General features: G+C 38.6%; 1 protein-coding gene across 4 annotated transcripts in view; it reads left to right on the top strand.

The window, feature by feature from the left end:
* The window catches only part of LNPEP (leucyl and cystinyl aminopeptidase), a 103,273-nt gene that overhangs the window by 52,389 nt on the left and 33,091 nt on the right, over positions 1 to 17,793 (top strand). For all 4 annotated transcript variants that reach the window (XM_061152068.1, XM_061152067.1, XM_061152069.1 and 1 more), the window contains exons 5-9: positions 6,739 to 6,859; positions 7,547 to 7,701; positions 9,303 to 9,416; positions 10,987 to 11,121; positions 16,281 to 16,412. In XM_061152068.1, coding sequence (XP_061008051.1) covers positions 6,739 to 6,859; positions 7,547 to 7,701; positions 9,303 to 9,416; positions 10,987 to 11,121; positions 16,281 to 16,412 — 657 coding nt within the window. The remainder of the gene's footprint in view (positions 1 to 6,738; positions 6,860 to 7,546; positions 7,702 to 9,302; positions 9,417 to 10,986; positions 11,122 to 16,280; positions 16,413 to 17,793) is intronic.

The following is a 17,793-nucleotide window of genomic DNA, read 5'->3' on the forward strand; positions in this document are numbered from 1 at the left end:
CTGCAGTACTGTTTATAATAGCTAGGACATGGAAGCACCTTAGATGTCCACTGTCAGATGAATGGGTAAGAAAGATGTGGTACATATACACAATGGAATATTACTCAGCTATTAAAAAGAACGCTTTTGGGTCAGTTCTAATGAGGTGGATGAAACTGGAGCCTATTATACAGAGTGAAGTAAGTCAGAAAGAAAAACACGAATATAGTATATTAATACATATATATGGAATTTAGAAAGATGGTAACGATAACCCTATATGCGAGACAGCAAAAGAGACACTGATATATAGAACAGTCTTTTGGACTCTGTGGGACAAGGCGAGGGTGGGATGGTTTGAGAGAATAGCATTGAAACATGTATATTACCATATGTGAAACAGATCGCCAGCCCAGGTTGGATGCATGAGACAGGGTGCTCAGGGCTGGTGCACTGGGATGACCCGGAGGGATGGGATGGGGAGGGAGGTGGGAGGGGGGTTCAGGATGGGGACACATGTACACCCATGGCTGATTCAGGTCAATGTATGGCAAAAGCCACCACAATATTGTAAAGTAATTAGCCTCCATTTAAAATAAATAATAATAATTTAAAAAAACAGATGACAAGTAACAAGTGTTGATAAGGATATAGAGGAAGTGGAATCCTTGTGCAGTGTTGATGGCAATGTAAATTGGTGCGGCCACTAAGAAAAACAATATGTGAGGGTTCCTCCAAAAATTAAAAAATAGTACCACCATATGATACAGCAATCCACAGGATATATATCAAAACAGGATCTTAAAGAGATGTCTGCACTTCCTTGTTTGTTGCATTACTAACAATAATACTGTTATTCACAATAATAACAATCTAAGTGTCTGCATGGATGGATAAAGATGAGCATATATTTATAATATATATGATGGAATGTTGTTCAGCCATGAGAAAGAAGGAAGTTTTGCCTTTTGGGACAACATGGATGGGCCTTGAGGGCATTATGCAAAGTGAGATAAGTCAGACAGAGATAAAGACTGTATGACCTCATTTATGTGTGGAATCTAAAACTGAACTCATGGAAACAGTAGACTGGTGGTTGCCAAGGCCTGAGGGCTGGGGGAGATGGGGAAATGTTGGTCAAAAGGCTCAAACTTCCAGTTATAAGATGAATAAGTGCTGGGGATCTAAGGTACAGTTTGGTGACTATCGTTAACCATACCCATGTTACATATTTGAAAGTTGCTGAAACAGTTTAAGTCTTCTCATCACAAAAAATAAATGGCAGTTATGTTACTGCCTGTAGAATTACATTCAAACTCATCATTTTGTGATATTCAAGGCCCTCTTATAAATTCAGTTATATTTCCAGCTGCTCCAGTGGAATTCTTTCATCTAGCCAGGCTGAATTATTCATTGCTTAGATAGATACCATATATTTATACATATATATACACACACACCTATATGTGCGTGTATGCTTAAGTTGCTTCAGTCATGTCCAACTCTTTGCGACACTTTAGACCGTAGCTCACCAGGCTCCTCTGTCCATGAGATTCTCCAGGCAAAAATACTGGAGTTGCCACGCCCTCCTCCAGGGGATCTTCCCGACCTAGGGATCAAACCCATATCTCTTATGTCTCCTGAATTGGCAGGTGGGTTCTTTACCACTAGCACCACCTGGGAAGCCCCATATCCATATATATACACATATATATGTATGTGTGTGTGTATATATTGTCTGCAGCAGTTGAATCTTGAACAACATGGGTCTGAACTGCACAAGTCCACTTATTGTAGGTTTTTTTAATAGTAAGTACTACAGTACTATACAACCCATTGTTTGAACCTTAGCTGCAGAAGACTGTGAGTTATACTCAGATTTTCAACTACCTGGAGGGTTGTTACCCTTCACCCCATTATTGTTCAAGGGTCAACTGGAAAGAGAGAGTAGTTTAGGTGTCTTTTTTCGCTTTTTATTTACATACATTTGAAAGCAACTTGGTTAGACATGGACCCTGGTATCTGCCTGAGCTCAGATCTCTCCACAGCTTTCTAGCTGTATGCCCTTGGGCAGACTGCTCTGCAATTCTCTAAACCTCACCTTCCACAACTCCAATACCTTATTGTCTATATTAGCCTGCCCTCGCAAGGACGAAAACTTTTAAGTTCCTATAAAATCTTCAGTACCTGGCAGATAGTAATACACAGAGGAAGTACCCCCTCTCTTTTTTCTGTATGCAGATATATTGTAAACTCTTCTGTATGTCTGTAAATACAAATAATCTTTATAATTTTTAATGCCACCCAGAAGTAAATGTGCTTTGAAGAAATTGTTATACAAATAATCAACAGTCTTCTTAACTTTCTGTTTTTATTAGGAAATGGGGGTGAATCTAGCATGTGCAGAGTTATACTGTGTACTGGAAGTTGTCTTGAGCTTTTATTTATAAACACCTTTTTATTTTATAAACCAAATGAGGGGAAGGCATTAGCCTCATATTGCTGATGAGGAAACAGTGTGCCAGAGAGGTTAAGTAATGGACCTAAGATTACATAGCGAATGTGTGTATGCATGCCAAGTCATTTTAGTCATGTCCAAGTCTTTGCGACCCCATGGACTGTGGCCTGCTAGGCTCCTCTGTCCATGGGGTTTTCCAGGCAAGAATACTGGAGTGGGTAGTCATTTCCTCCTCAGGGGGATCTTTCAGACCCAGGGATCAAACCCACATCTCCCGATTCTTTATCACTGAGCCAAAGGGGAAGCTCCTCAAATAAATGGCAGAATTTACTGTCTACCACAATGTGCTTCTTCTTACACCAAATGACATCAATAATTTCTGTAGGTATGGTGATTAGAAATTCAGACTTAGAGTCTAATAAAGGATTTTTGTCCCAGTAAAATGCTACAATCTCTAGGCTATGTTCTATTTTGGAATATTTGACATTAGGCCTATTTCACAGCATTCTGGAATAGGGCAGTAGAGCTTTATTGACGAACGTCAGCCTCCCCAAATAGCTGAAATTGCGAATTGTTCAGTGATAAAGACTACGATGTTGTTAAAGACCTATAGAAAGAGGAACACTTGTTTTATCAGTTCTTTCCATTCTTCAGTGTTCCTTAACCCTCTGTCTGCCTTCAGGAATGCCAGGATTACCTAGAAAATTCTAGCCCAGTTTTGAAATACACTGCCTTGAGTGTATCAGTTTGTCTTGAGGATTTTGTTTTGTTTTTGCCATTGCCTGATTTTGTTTTTACCACAGACCAGTCTCATTTGTAGAATCAGAATCCATTGGTGGTTAGTCAGATGTAGACACTATGTCTCTTTAACATTCAAACAGAACCTCCAACAGTATTATCCCTGTGAAGTTATCTTATTCAGTCAGAAACATGACTTCATTCCAAATCTCCACTAACAACATTTCCTCAAGTAGCCTTCCAGCAACTAAGGGCATTATACATAATTTATATCATTCTCCCAAAGTCCCAAGTCCCATCTAACCAGTTTTTCTGGGTAGACTTCATTCTTGTGGGTTTTTTGGTTGTTGTTTTTACTTTTTAAGACATTTATGCTTTTTGTGTGTGTATTCAGCTGTCTGTTTAGGAAAGCTGGTATTTTTCAGGAAACTTAGTATTGGAAAATTCCAATATTCTCTATTTTCTATCTTTGTGAATCTTACAGGCCATGTTATTGTTCTTTTGGGAGGATGATGTTTGGTTCTGGTTTTACTTTTATTTGGTTTTTGCTTCTTATTAAGGAGCAGAGTAAGTGAAACCTAACAATCTGTTATTCCTCAGTCTTAACCCTTTTCTCCAAGAGCTGACGAGACTTTATGGACATTTTTTGTGTCTTTTATAAATCTCCTAGTTCTTAGCAAGAGATCTTTCAGAGAAAGTTTGAAGATGTAAGTCTTAAAGCCTGAGCACCGGTTGACTTGCTTTTATCAGTATTTAGAGTAGTCTTCCCAAGGGTGGAGGACTCCTAGATGGCGCCATGGTAAAGAATCTGCCTACCAATGCAGATGTGGGTTCAATCCTTGGGTCAGGAAGATCCTCTGGAAAAGGCAGTGGCAAGCTTCTCCAGTATTCTTGCCTGGGAAGTACTGTGGACAGAGGAGCCTGGTGGACTACAGTCCATGGGGTCACAAAGAGTCAGACACGACTTAGCACACGTGCATTCTACCAAGCATTCTACCAAAACTTCTTTGTTGAACTAGATTGTTCTCTTGGTTTATTTCTACTACTTCTATTGCTCTTAGAACAAGCATGATAATAATTATAATGAGCTGATGAGTTATCTCTCGTGAGGATTCATAGCACATTTTTTTTTTTTTTTTTTAAGGAAGAGAAACGGAAGGAAGGAGAAAATACCAAACTACCTTTTTTCCCTAGTCATTGTATTCCAGAAATGGGACTTAGTGGATCCTCCGGTCAGGTTTCAGTTTCATATGAACTTGCTTTTTTTTGCCTTTACTTTTCCTCTGATGAAAGGTGCTTTCACACTTAGAGATGGGAGTGCCAAGTGGTGTGTGTGGCAGAAGGATATTTGAGGAGGAATCTGGAGTATGTGGCTGGTGCTTCTATTAGAACAGCATCTTCTACATGACTGCATTGACTCCATATGTATGCCTGGAAAGAACAGGCAGAAGTATTAAAGACTAGTCTCAGATTCCAAGTGATCTTGGTACAGTCATTTATCATGGTAGTTAGATTTAAAAAGACTATTTCAGACGTGTGTGTGTGTGTGCACGTGAGCACTAAGACTTCAGAGGGGGAATGATGCAGGGAGTGTGTGTGTGCCTTTGGCAGGTGGTGACTAAATTCAATCAACTGTGGTCACAGCCCTGTACCAAGGATGCAGATGTTTGAGTGCTGGGCTGGTGAAGTACAAACTTGGCCACATAGTGTGAGATTAAATTTCTTCTTAATTGTCTTAAGAAAGAAACATATTTTAAATGAGCTCACTTCAGTCCTAACACTTCATTCTTCCTGTAACTGTTGCCACAAACGCTCTGCTCACACATATTTTATGCCAGTTCTGATGGGACTCTTTTATTTTAAATAATGGTAATAACTACTGTTTATTGAACACTTGTTTTCTGTCAGCGGCTATCCTAAGTTCTATATGTATTAGTTCATTTAATGTGGGGGTGGGAGCTACTTTTATCACCCTTTTATAGATAAGGAGATTGAGGTTAACGAACCTCCTCAAGTTCACACAACTAGCAGAGATTGGAACCTAGCAGTCTAACTACAGAGCCTGTACATTTAGTTTTGTTGTTTGTTTACTTAAAATTTTTTCTTTAATTTTTATGCCATGTTACCTCCATGTTTCTATAATTAATGCATATGTTCTATAGACTAAGGCCCCACATAAAGACAACTGTGGCTGAAATTATGACCTCTTAGAAATTGTTGACTGTTTTTCAGTGGTTTAATGAAAGACTATTTTTACTCTTTATTTTAATTTGTGGTTAGAGTTCACCAATGTATTTTTTCCAAATGCTCAGTTATTCAGTAGGTCTCTTTTTCCTACCTGCCAAGATCTTTATATATTTGAGGTTTTTATCTTCTGCTATGTCTTGTCTATATTCTGCTTTACCAACTTGAGTACAGAGGACTTCTTTCTTTCAATAAATTGAAGACAGTAAATATTGCTTTTTAAAACCTATTACTTTTCATGTAATTGCTTAAATTTTGCCTTTTGATGCTCACTGATAAGACCAGTACAGTCAGTTACACCAAATGGGTAACTTACACATATGTAACTTACACGTTTAATCAGAAAAGAAAGAATAACAATTTAAGTAATGTGGGCAGTTGCATCTTCCCTGGAGCATGCGCCCTGTATTCATGGGCATGAATCCTGTTATCCTTTTACTTGGTTGGTTTGTTTTTTTTTTTTAAGTGTGTACCTTTATGTTTTTATGTTTTTGTCTTGTACCGGCATGTAGCTGATTAACAGTGCTGTGGTAGATCCAGGTGGACAGCTAAGGGACTCAGCCACACGTGTATACACGTGTCCCCGCTCCCCCAAACTCCGCTCCCATCCAGGCTGCCGCATCTCGTTGAGCAGAGTTCCCTGGGCTCGACAGTAGAGCCTTGTTGGCCATCCGTTTTAAATACAGCAGTGTTAGTTCCTGTGAGCCGCTCACCGAGTACTTTTCACTCTGCTGGGTACAAGCCAACAACGTGGGGAAAAAAGCAAGCAGTTCCAAGGCTGAAAGAAGACCTGGCTGGACCATGCTTCCTGAAAGAGGATGTGTTGCTCGCTCAGAGGCAGGCTCAGGGCAGCTTCAACAAACGTGCCGTTTGTAAGCTGTGACTTCTCCGTATTGAATGCCTGAGAGATGCCAGGCACTACGTTAGGTACTAAAAAGATGAAAATTTAGTTTTGCCCTTCAAATAATTCACAGACAAGGAAGGGCAACTGTAGGTAATAGGGAGGAAGAGAAGAGTATCACGGAATTAAACAGGCCAATGTTTATAATTGCTATATGAGACAAAATAGTTTGGATATGATGTTACTTAAAAAAAAAAAAAAAGGAATCAGTAAACTGGTTTTTTTGAACATTGTTGTATGTATGGAAATGACTTCCTAAATCCTATAGGGGTTAAAAGAACTATATGTAAGGATTTCTGGCCTGAAATATCTCTCATACCTCTATGTGGTTCTCACGTATGCTAATCTTGACAGTGTTCACTTGATACCATGCCATTTTAATTGTGCCTGTCCTTACATCCTACCTGTTCCCTTTCAGGTTTCTATATATGCTGTCCCAGAAAAGATTGGTCAAGTTCACCATGCCTTGGAAACGACTGTGAAGCTTCTTGACTTTTATCAAAACTACTTTGAAATTCAATATCCACTAAAGAAATTGGGTAAGAATCAAACAGTGCCTCTGATTTCATTACCAATATAACCTAGATTTAGGTTGCAAGCTTCTTTAGAAAGAACTTTTGCCGAAGTTATTTCAAAGGAAAACCAAGAAACTCTGTTATGTTTGCTTTAAGAATTGTTTGTATTTGTTAAGATTATTTAGATTCCGTGGATGTCTCTGAATGTGTAGCTTAAAGCGTTTAGAAGTTTATGGGACCGTTTCAAAGGTGCTGGGTAAGTGGGGATTTGCTTAGGGCTTAACCTGGAGTTGGACTAATTCCAATTTCCTAAGAAATTCCTAATTCAAATAATAATAGGAGTAATGAGAGCTCAGGAAAGCAAGAGTATTTCAGTGTCATTCAACAGGGTGCTGATTTTAGCTGGAATAGCGTTGACCCTGCCTTCTGTCCTCCTTGTTCTGGGAAGTTCTTCACTGTGAAGGAATTAGATCTCCCTTCTCTTGCTAAGGGACAGAGCAACAGGGACTCTATAGGGGGTTGATCAGGGCTTCTCAGCTGACAGCTGGTAAGGAGCATATGGGCTAGAAAGTTTCCTTTCCCTAGGAGTATGTAAAATGAACTTATTGATACAGTGAACTTACTGATAGACCAGTGGGTAAAATACTTGAATTTAACTAGGGAGTGCCTTAGATGGGGGAAAGTTAACCACTTCTTTCCTGTTATATCCAGACTTGGTGGCTATCCCTGACTTTGAAGCAGGAGCAATGGAAAACTGGGGTTTGCTCACCTTCCGAGAAGAGACACTTCTGTATGATGATAATACTTCTTCAGTGGCAGACAGAAAGCTGGTTACTAAAATCATCGCTCACGAGCTGGCCCATCAGGTATCGGCAACTAAGACTGTTGTATCTCACACCGGTGGTCTGTTTCATGTTCTGGAGTTTTAGAATACGTTTAGATGCTAATAATAATTCAGCTTTATATTAGAGTATTGCCTTCTTTCATAATACAATGGTGCTTTTTTTTAACACAAATTTTTGGATAAAAATGTTATCTAACAGTCGTTATAGGACTTTACAGATTATAAAGTGTTTTGACTTCCTTTATCTCTCTCATGTTTCATAACTTGGTGGGGAAGAAAGCTTCCCCTGAGTTGCATGCCTTTTCTTCTTGGAATATAGTAGTCAGGACTAGGTTTATCATTTTGTCTCCTGCTAAAAACTGGGTGCTTAATTTGGGAAGGTACTCTGTATGATGTAGAGAAAAGGAAGAAAAATTGTATGGGTACATGACCCTCACTCTTTCTTCCCCAGTACCTGCTCCCTCTCATGCCCTCGATGCGGTGTTCATCAGGGTGGGGTGCAGTCTGGGGTGTCACGACGATGGGAAGAAGTAGGCAAGAGTGGGACGTGCTCTGGCCAGTTGACTGTCTGCCTCAGTCACAGCCTGCAGCGCGCTGGCCCTCGTGAGGACTTCGTGACAGGCTGGCATGTGAAGCGCGTGCTTATTTTCTCTTACAGTTAGGCATGGAGACAAACTGTTTTTTAGGGGATCTGCTCTAGGTCTGTTATTCCTGGGGCCGGCCATCACCACGGCAGGAGTGATTTTACGACTTAGAAGTCATCTTCTTCTGAAAGAGGTTTTAGGATATTAATCTTTGAGAATGTGCTTTTATGATTCTCCACAGTGCTTTGTTTCAGTACCTAATAACCTTATCGTTTTGCTGATGGTTTGAGCTGAGCCCTTGGACACAGTGACTGAACTGCACACTTTATTGACCGTGCTTTATTTCAGGGATTTTTGAGATGCATTTTTTTAGGGGTGGCTCGTCTTCTTTTTCCTTTTTCTTACTACTTTGTGGAAAAAAGGCATTTAGAAGTCTTTCTGATTTTATTTATTTGTATGCATGCCAAATTTCTTAGGGAATATTATTTAAATTCTGTTCTGAATCACATAGTACTCAATGTGGGTGACTGAGGAGAAACACACAGTCCAGACTCTGACTGTAGGAACATCCCTCATATAGACGTTCATTTTTTGGTTGTCATGATGATTGTAGACATGATGGAAAATAATATTACTAACCCTAAAAATAATATTACTAATATTAGAAAGTAGAGGAATTTATCTAGGAAATGTTTTAATGAGGTGACCAAAGACAGTTTTTGTCTACCTAGTATGCAGCATGTATGTTAAACTGATAAATAAGCCAGTTGTCTTTGTTTTATTTAAGGTAAAATGTTAAATTTATAATTTTACTTTAAAAGTGAATTTATTCAATGTATACAGTTTTACCTTTAAAGTAAATTTATATTACAAATACAATTTATTTGTAAGACTTAAAGTTGAATATAGTTTGTTTTAACTACAATAAATATACTTTTAAGTAATTGTAATCTGGTTATAGGTGATTAATCTGACAATTCAATTATTAGAAAATTCTTGAGAATGTGAAGTTGGTTAGTTGTTTGTTCTTTCCCCGCAGTGGTTTGGTAATCTGGTAACAATGCAGTGGTGGAATGATGTATGGCTAAATGAAGGTTTTGCTACATTCATGGAGTATTTCTCTTTGGAAAAAATATTTGGAGAGCTCTCCAGTGTAAGTACACTGTTTGTTAGGCCTACTGTGAATGCCAGGAAGAACCAATCATACTGAACGTGTATTTTCCATGCATTTGGAGCAATGAAAATATTTCTAGAAAAATACAATAAAACTGACCCATGTTACTGATCTCTATACCTCTTGAGATTTGACAGTAAAAATTGTGCTTTTAGTTACTGATGTATTTCAGAAAGCGAAAATTATGTGAAACTACTTTATACTTTGTCATTAAGATGAACATTTTAAATTGCTTTGCTAAATTTTATGTTTAATAGATGTGGCCCTTATGCTTTAAAGAATTTAAATAGAGTTGAAAAGCATTTTTGCAAAGCAAAACTTTTTATCCTACTTATAGAGAAGAAATTAAGACATTTTGTGGCAATGCTGTCTATTCTCACTGTGATCATTCTTACAACAGTGATACACAAGTTGATACAGACAAGTAATTTGCTCTTTTTAGGTCCAGACCACATTCTGTGCCCATTTCAAAGAGGTGGAACCCCATTCTGTTACAGAGCGCATGATAATGTTGTTATGTGTTCTTAGACTCTCTGGAGATGTTTCTTCTCCTTAGAGAGATTTGGACATACTAGGTCGTATGTGGGAGGAGGGCATGGCAACCCACTCCAGAGTTCTTGCCTGGAGAATCCCCATGGACAGAGGAGCCTGGCGGGCCACAGTCCACGGGGTTGCAAAGAGTCAGACACGACTCAGCGACTCAGCACACATCACAGGTCGTATATGACAGGTATTGCCGAATAATTCAAGCAGTAAATGGAAGAATATAAGGATCCCTTTCTACTGTAGAATTCTGTGACTTTCTATTAAGCTTCTTGATTATATATGATCCAACATTGCTTCAAAAGACGAGTACTCTCAGAGCTTTCAGTTTGAAATTTTTACCTAGGGCCTATTCAAAGATTTCAGATGGTAAAATGAAGTCAGTTTAAGCTAGAATATTAATAAGCAAAGTAATGTAAATCTGGGTATGGTTCTTAATTAAACAAAGAGATATACAGTTTCACCACTTGGTGGTGCCCAGAATGTTTAAAAGCTTTTAGTATATATCCTAGAGGAACTCGTCTGTTGAACTCTCAGACTTCTTTCTGTTTAAGACTTATATTTTACTTAAGAATAACCTCAGTTAAGGGAAATGTATATTATCTCAATAGAAAAGCTGGATTATGTATGAGAAAACAACTTAAGGAGCAGTTCCCTTTTTTTTTTCATATTTTATAAATATTCACTAGCCATTTTTAAATAATCATTTGAACATCTGGATTTAGCATTTGGTTGCTTTAATAATAAACTCTTAATTTATCCTTGTGCTGTTGTTTAGGAAACACTGTTTTTTGTGGAGGTTGTAATTTTTTTTTAATTAAAGGAATATGCATAAATGTCACATTGTTCCTACATCTTCAACGGGTTATTTCTAAAGTTTACTGAAACTAGTTGATTTTTTTATAAAGACCTTAAACAGTAATTAGTCTAATTCTATCAATAATTACTAAACTTGCCTGTCTTTAATACTGTTCATAGTTTCTTTATTCTGTTTCATTTTTTGTAGTATGAAGATTTCTTAGATGCTCGATTTAAAACCATGAAAAGAGATTCCTTGAATTCATCCCATCCAATATCATCATCGTCTGTTCAGTCTTCAGAACAGATTGAAGAAATGTTTGATTTTCTTTCCTATTTTAAGGTATTTCCATGCACAAAAAGTACCTGGAATGGGTTACAAATTAATTTCATATGTAAGCAAGCTGCCTGATTTAGATTATTTCAGAGATTAAACAAAGTATTATTTTCAATTTCCTGTTAAACTTTAAGGTGTTTGCTTCTATTTAAATCTTGTTCTTAATTTGATGTAGGTTTTTCTTTCTTTCTCTGTCTCTTAAGTTCTCTAACTAGTATTCTGGCCAGTTAACCAGACTTTATAGTAATACATCTTTTAAAGTTGAATCACTGTCCAGATCTATAGGCAGAATATGTCCAGGGGAGGCTCTAAACCTTTGGCTATGTTATTCAGGACTGAAGTGTGTTCCAAAGTCAGAATTGCCAAAACAGGTAAGCAAAAGGAGATTTTTAAGAATTGAAGATTCTGTTGTAGAATTAGAAACATAGACTGCAGGTATGGAGGTAGAGCAAAAACAGAAATTTAAACACCTGATTAGGATCATCGTAGTCAGAGAACAGGAGAGGAGGGTATCACATTTGTGTAGGGAAGGAGGGCTGAATTTTATAGCTTGCTTGCCTCCTTAGTCTGGCTACCAGATCAAGATCAATAAATTCAACTACCATCCTGAACAGAGAAGAAGATATACAAAGCATATGAGTTACAGTTCATGTCATCAAGAAACTCAGAGTTTAGGTCAGGAGTACTTGTGAAGCAGTAAGAAAGAATATGTGCTAAGGGAATGGTACAGAGTATTTTTGCCTGGGATCATGGAGAGAAATTTCTTGGAAGAACATGGAAACTAAATAATAGGAAGAATATATAAGTAAAGAGCAATGGGAACAATAGAATAGGGCAAGAACAGCACAGTGAGGTTTGCGGAGAAAGAATCAGTAATACTAATGGGCAGGGAATTTTTGTTTAGGGAGTAAATGTTTGCAGTGGAAGCCACATGTGGGGTAGGGAGAGATGGGAAAGGTAGGTTGGGGCTTAGTTGTAGAAGGTCCTGATTGCCATCAGGAATCTGGACTTTTTCTATAATAAGTGGGAAGCTTTAAGAGATTTTTAAATAGAGGAATGGCTTTGAGATTCAAGTGACTAGGAAAATTAACTTGCTTCAGTTTACATAATAGAGTTTAAATGGAGAGAGACCTAAAATCAGGAAATTGCTGCTGAAGTCGAAGCATGAAGTGGTAAAAGTTTAAAATTAGGAGTGGTAGTGAGAGTGGAAGGAAACTGATGGGTGTGGGAGAAAACCCCGGGCGGAGGGAAATGCTTAAAGGACTTAGTGATAGGTCAAAGCAGGTGAAGAAGGAGGCAGAAGTGTTTTCCAGGTTCAAGCCTGACTGGCAGGGAGAATGGTAGTGCTGTTATTAAATGAGGACATCAGGAGTTCAGTTAGCTATATGAAATACGTTCCAATTAGAGCTACTGCCATGTGTTGTGATTTTTAAAGCCCATACTGGACCTACCAATAAAGAAAATGTTACAACTTACAGTGCTTTTCTTACACAGAACAGTTATTTCAGGATCTCTTGTTATAGAGCTCTTTCTTTTTCTGACCCCTACCCTCCGAACCTAGAATTCATTGTCTTCTAAGCATGTTGCTTCCATAACATACCTTATGCCTGTCAGTATGGTGGGTACATATTTCAGAATTGGGAATCTGGCAAATGTCCCATCCACAGAATTGAGTAAAATAGTTTGCTGGATAATTTACCATTATTGTGTGTGAGAAGTGCTAGTGTTTGAGAGTAAGTCATGTGTTTGCAGACATATTCTGTTTGATCTTCATAATCTTTAAGCCTAATTCTGATGCATGTTTCCTTGTGATAATTCAGTCATTTATCAAATTATACAAGTACCAACCACATCCCTGGTGTTTTCCTAGGTACCAGGAATAGATCAGGAAAGAAGACAGACTATGTCGCTTGTACCATGGAGCTTGCATTTCAGGGGTCAGAGATAGGGACATACATAATACAAATGAATGAAAGAGACTGTGTTTGGTGGTTAGTGAGAATATGAAAATGAAGCACAGTAAGGAAAATGAGAATGACAGGGAAAGGCTGCTTTGTATAGATGGCTGGGGAAGACCACTGATAAAGTGACATTTGAATACCATCTGGAGGACGTGAGGGAACGAGGCATGTGGACTTCTAGGGGGAAATGTTCCAGGCAGAGGGTGTAACCAGTGCACAGGGCTTGTGTGCAGACATCAGTTAGCGTAGTAGGCCTGAGACCACTATCCTTAGAAAGGCATTATTGTGAGGCTCGACCTTGGCTAATTTTTGGCAAATTAAGCGTCTGCCTACAATGCGGGAGACCTGGGTTCAATCCCTGGGTCGGGAAGATCTCCTGGAGAAGGAAATGGCAACCCACTCCAGTATTTTTGCCTGGAAAATCCCATGGACAAAGGAACCTGGTAGGCTACAGTTCATGGGGTCGCAAAGAGTTGGACACGACTGAGCGACTTCACTTTCACTTTCTCACTATTCCCTGATAAGAATGACTCACTGTGCCCACACTGTTTGTGCAAGCAGTGTGGTTTATGGTAAATATCTGCTTTCCTTCTGGGAGTCTGGAATTTTGGTTCTTGATAAGCAGAAGATACTTGCATGTCTAGCCCCCAGTAAAAATCATGCGTACCAAGTCTCTGAGGAACTCCCCTGATAGCCAATATTTCATATGTGTTGTCACAAGTTGTCGCTTGGAGAATTAAGTGCATCCTGCAGAGGACTTTTGGAAGCTTGTACTTGTTCACCCCATGAGACTTTTCCCTTAGCTGATTTAGCTTCATGTCCTCTCACAGTGATAAATCATGGTGGTGAATATGACTGCATACTCAGCCCTGGTCCTATGAGTCCTTCTACTGTGTCACCATATCTGGGACTTGTTTTGGGGACCCACATGACTTGAGATGAAGATTAGTTGGCATGTTTAAGCTCCAGCAAGGAGCCAAGGTGTCTGCAGAGGAATAAATGCAAAGGAAAGTAGTAGATGAAGTGAGAAGGATTATAAGGGGCCAGATCATTGTAGATCATCTTATTAGGTTTGGTAAGGACCTTGATTTTATGCACAGTGGAATAAAGGCCATCTGAAGAGAGGGGTACTAGTATGATTTATTTATTTATTTTTGGAATAAGTCAGCCTTCAACATCACGTGGAATCAAGGTGACTCGTTAGGAGGTTGTTGTAATAGACCAGTAGCAAGGAAACGGTGGCATGGACAAAGGTGATAGTAGTGAAGATGATAAGCCATGTTTGGTTTTGAATATATTGTGAAGTTTAGTCCAGTAGAATTTGCTAATGGATTAGATGTTGAGTTAAGAGAAGAGTTGAGGATGACTTCAAAACTTTTGCCTGAACAGCTGGAAAAATGGAGTTTTTATTTGTTGAAATGAGATTATTGGAAGAGTATATTTAGGACAAGAAAGGGGAAAAAAAGGTCAATTTTTGAGTAAGTTTAAGGTGCATAAGTGGAGATAGTAGACATGTAATTGGATATGAGTCTGGAATTGAAGCAAAGTCTGATTAGATATATAATTTGGGGGTCATATAAAACCCCTGTGGTTGAGAAGATCAACAAGGAAGTGACTTTAGAGAAGAAAAGAAGTCTGAAGATTAAATGTCAGGGACACGAAAAGTTAGTCCTTGAGAAGATAAGGAGGGTGCAGCAGAAGAGACAGACAGGGATGCCCAGTGCACAGGGGAGGAATCAGGAGTGACGTGTCAAAGCCAAGAGCAGGATGACTTTCACAGAGGAGTGAGTGATCAGTCATATCAAATGCTACTCGTTGGGTGAGCCTGAGAAGTGACATTGGTTTGACACTGTAAGGTTCACCAGTGGCCTTCATAAAACCACTTCCGGTGGAATGATGATGGTTGGAAGATGGCTCAAGAGGAAATGGAAACAGAGCAAATGAACATGGCAAATGCAGACAGCTCTTTTGAAGAACTGACTTCCCAAAGGAGGAACAAGAAATACGGTGATAACTGGAGGAGGCGTGAGGTTAAGGAAAGGAAGCACATCTTTTGTTTGAAATGAGAACTGCTGGGTGTTTTTTTGTTTTTCCTAATGGAGTGTTGCAGTGTTACACTAGAGAGGGGGACTATTGGGAACAAGAATGACTATTTAAATTTATAGAACAAATACCACTGAAGTGTGATACAGAAATAAGTGAGTAATAGGTATTAAGTTCAGTTATATGTATCTTGTAATCTTGATGACTTAACATTGCTGCATTTTTTATCAGAAATTCATTCATTCAGAATTTTTTTGCATTTGAGTGCCTTCTATGTAGTAGGCATTATTTTAGTCATAGGAGTTGAGCTCCTAGCTTCAGTTTTCCCCTAAATTAGCTTACAGTCTAGAAGAGGAAATAAATACATCTCTATAGCAGGTGCAGGAAGTGTGATATAAATTGCTTTTGAATGTGGAGGAGGCGGTTGCTGTTTTAAAATTGGGGATGGTGACATGCATCACAATATAGCGTGGCCTTAATAGTTCCACGTCTGATTATAAATTATTAGTGTGTGCTTACTATGTATATACACCTTCATATGTTCTGAACATATTTGAAGTGACTCTGCAAGAAGAAGAGAGATCTTGGTTACTTCAGAAACATGACACCTTAAAACTGGAAATTAATGTACTCTCTAGCAAAGAGACGTTTGAGAGTTCAGCTCCTTTATTGTCTCCAGCCATGTGCCCATGAAGTCAGCTGGGCCTTCAAGCCCAGGGGGTAGGGGTGGGGATGCCACAGAAAATTCAGCAGTTTTTAAAGTTAAAAATATATGTGTAAGCCCTTAACTTTTTAACATTAACACTGAAACATTGAGTAATTGATAGACTACACAAAATGGCCCACAGAAGAATTAGTGCACATAGGCATTTTTATTTTTCAACTTCTTTAAAATAATTTTTGAAGAATTAATTCTTTCTGAAATTCTTTAAAATAATTTTTAAGACAATTTGACCATAGTCCACAGCTGGTTGCTTGAAACAAGATAACAGAGAATCATAACTGGGTTATTGAAACAAGATAACAGAGAATCATAACTGGGTTATTAAAGTATGTGCTTAGAATGATTGTATTTTGAATTTTAGGTTCTTATTTCTGTAAACCTATTGTATTCTATTATTTTCTTCCCTTTTTCACTTTTTTTTTTTTTTTTTGGAATAGGGAGCTTCCCTATTGTTGATGCTGAAAACTTACCTTAGTGAAGATATATTTCAACATGCCATTATTCTTTATCTGCATAATCATAGCTATACATCCATTCACAGTGATGACCTGTGGGATAGTTTTAACGAGGTAAGCGACCTGGATATTTTATTTAGCTCTTGAAGTAAGAAGAGAGGGGTTCTTGTATTTAATATTTTTGTCAGGTATGTAAATAAGCCATGGTACCAAGGACAGTTTTTAAGAGAAAAAGGAATGGAACTTAGTATATAAATGTTTATGAATAAGAGCACAGAATTAAAAGTCATGAAATGGAAGTACTGGGTTTAATTGCCCCCCAAAAAATTGCGTGAGGCCTTGTGTAAGCACCTTTAGTCTGGATCTTAATATCTCTTCCTACCTTGTAGGAAAGTTCTCCTCTCTGATGTTTTTGCCGTTTTTCTACCTTCCATTCGTGAATGTTTTTCTCTACACTTTGCCCTGTGACTCCTCCTGTCTTTGGTGGCCCTACGCCACTAAAGTGCGATAGATGACATATCAGAGTCTGGCGACCATAGCTGAGTTCTGCCCTCGGATCCTCTTGCTGCTTGGATTTGCTTGTGCCTCCAGATTCTAACAAGCAGTGTCATTAGTTACAAGCTGTGCTTCGTAACAGTGCCTGAAGCCAGCTTGCATCACACACACACATGCTGATGCGTAGCCTTTATAAGCCTTTGAATTTGTTCCCCTCATCTAGATCAGTGGTTTTTCATGCTTTGGAAGATCACAGACATATCTGAACATTTGATGAAAGTTATGGACATATTGCCCCCAAAATCCACAGAGAGGCAAAGTGTCACACACAGTTTCAAAGTTTTATGGTTTCTGGGTGAAGAACCCCTGCTCTGAAGCTTTTCCGTACACTCTGCTTCCTTGCCTTATCTGAAACTTGATACCTACCTTCTAGTTGTTAACCCTTTTCCCAGAAGATGTATCTTCCCTACTCTCTCAGTTCTCTTTGAGAAGAAGGATCAGTCCTTATCACCTAAGAGTTGCTTCTAAATCATCGTTTTTCTTTTTATCATGTAGTAGCATTTCAACTGAAAGCCACATTATTTACTCTGTGCTCAATGTATTATCTCCTGCCAGTTAGAATGTATTTCTGCCTTCCTCACTGACTTCAGCTTTTGCATCATGGTGCTTTCCTATCCTGACCTAGCCCCTAATATTATCCTCACATGTTTCAGCACCAGCATCAAATTATGCACTGGCCTCTTCATTTCAATTCTGTTTCAAAGACCCAGAAGTGCCTTGCTTTGGGGCAGTTTTGTTTTCTTCCCAACCCCTTGTCCCGAAAGAAATAGATCAGAGCCATTGAACATGTAAGGTTAGTATCACAGTGCATTTAAGAAGATTTGCTCCATCCTTTTTGGCTTTAAATAAGTAGGTGTACATCGACTGAGGTAAGGCCAGTCATAGTGGCGTGATATTACCAAATGATCATACCATTTTAAGTACTTGATGATTTGAGTTT

This window comes from Dama dama, chromosome 9, assembly GCF_033118175.1.
Source record: "Dama dama isolate Ldn47 chromosome 9, ASM3311817v1, whole genome shotgun sequence".
In the NCBI taxonomy this organism is placed as follows: Eukaryota; Metazoa; Chordata; class Mammalia; order Artiodactyla; family Cervidae; genus Dama; species Dama dama.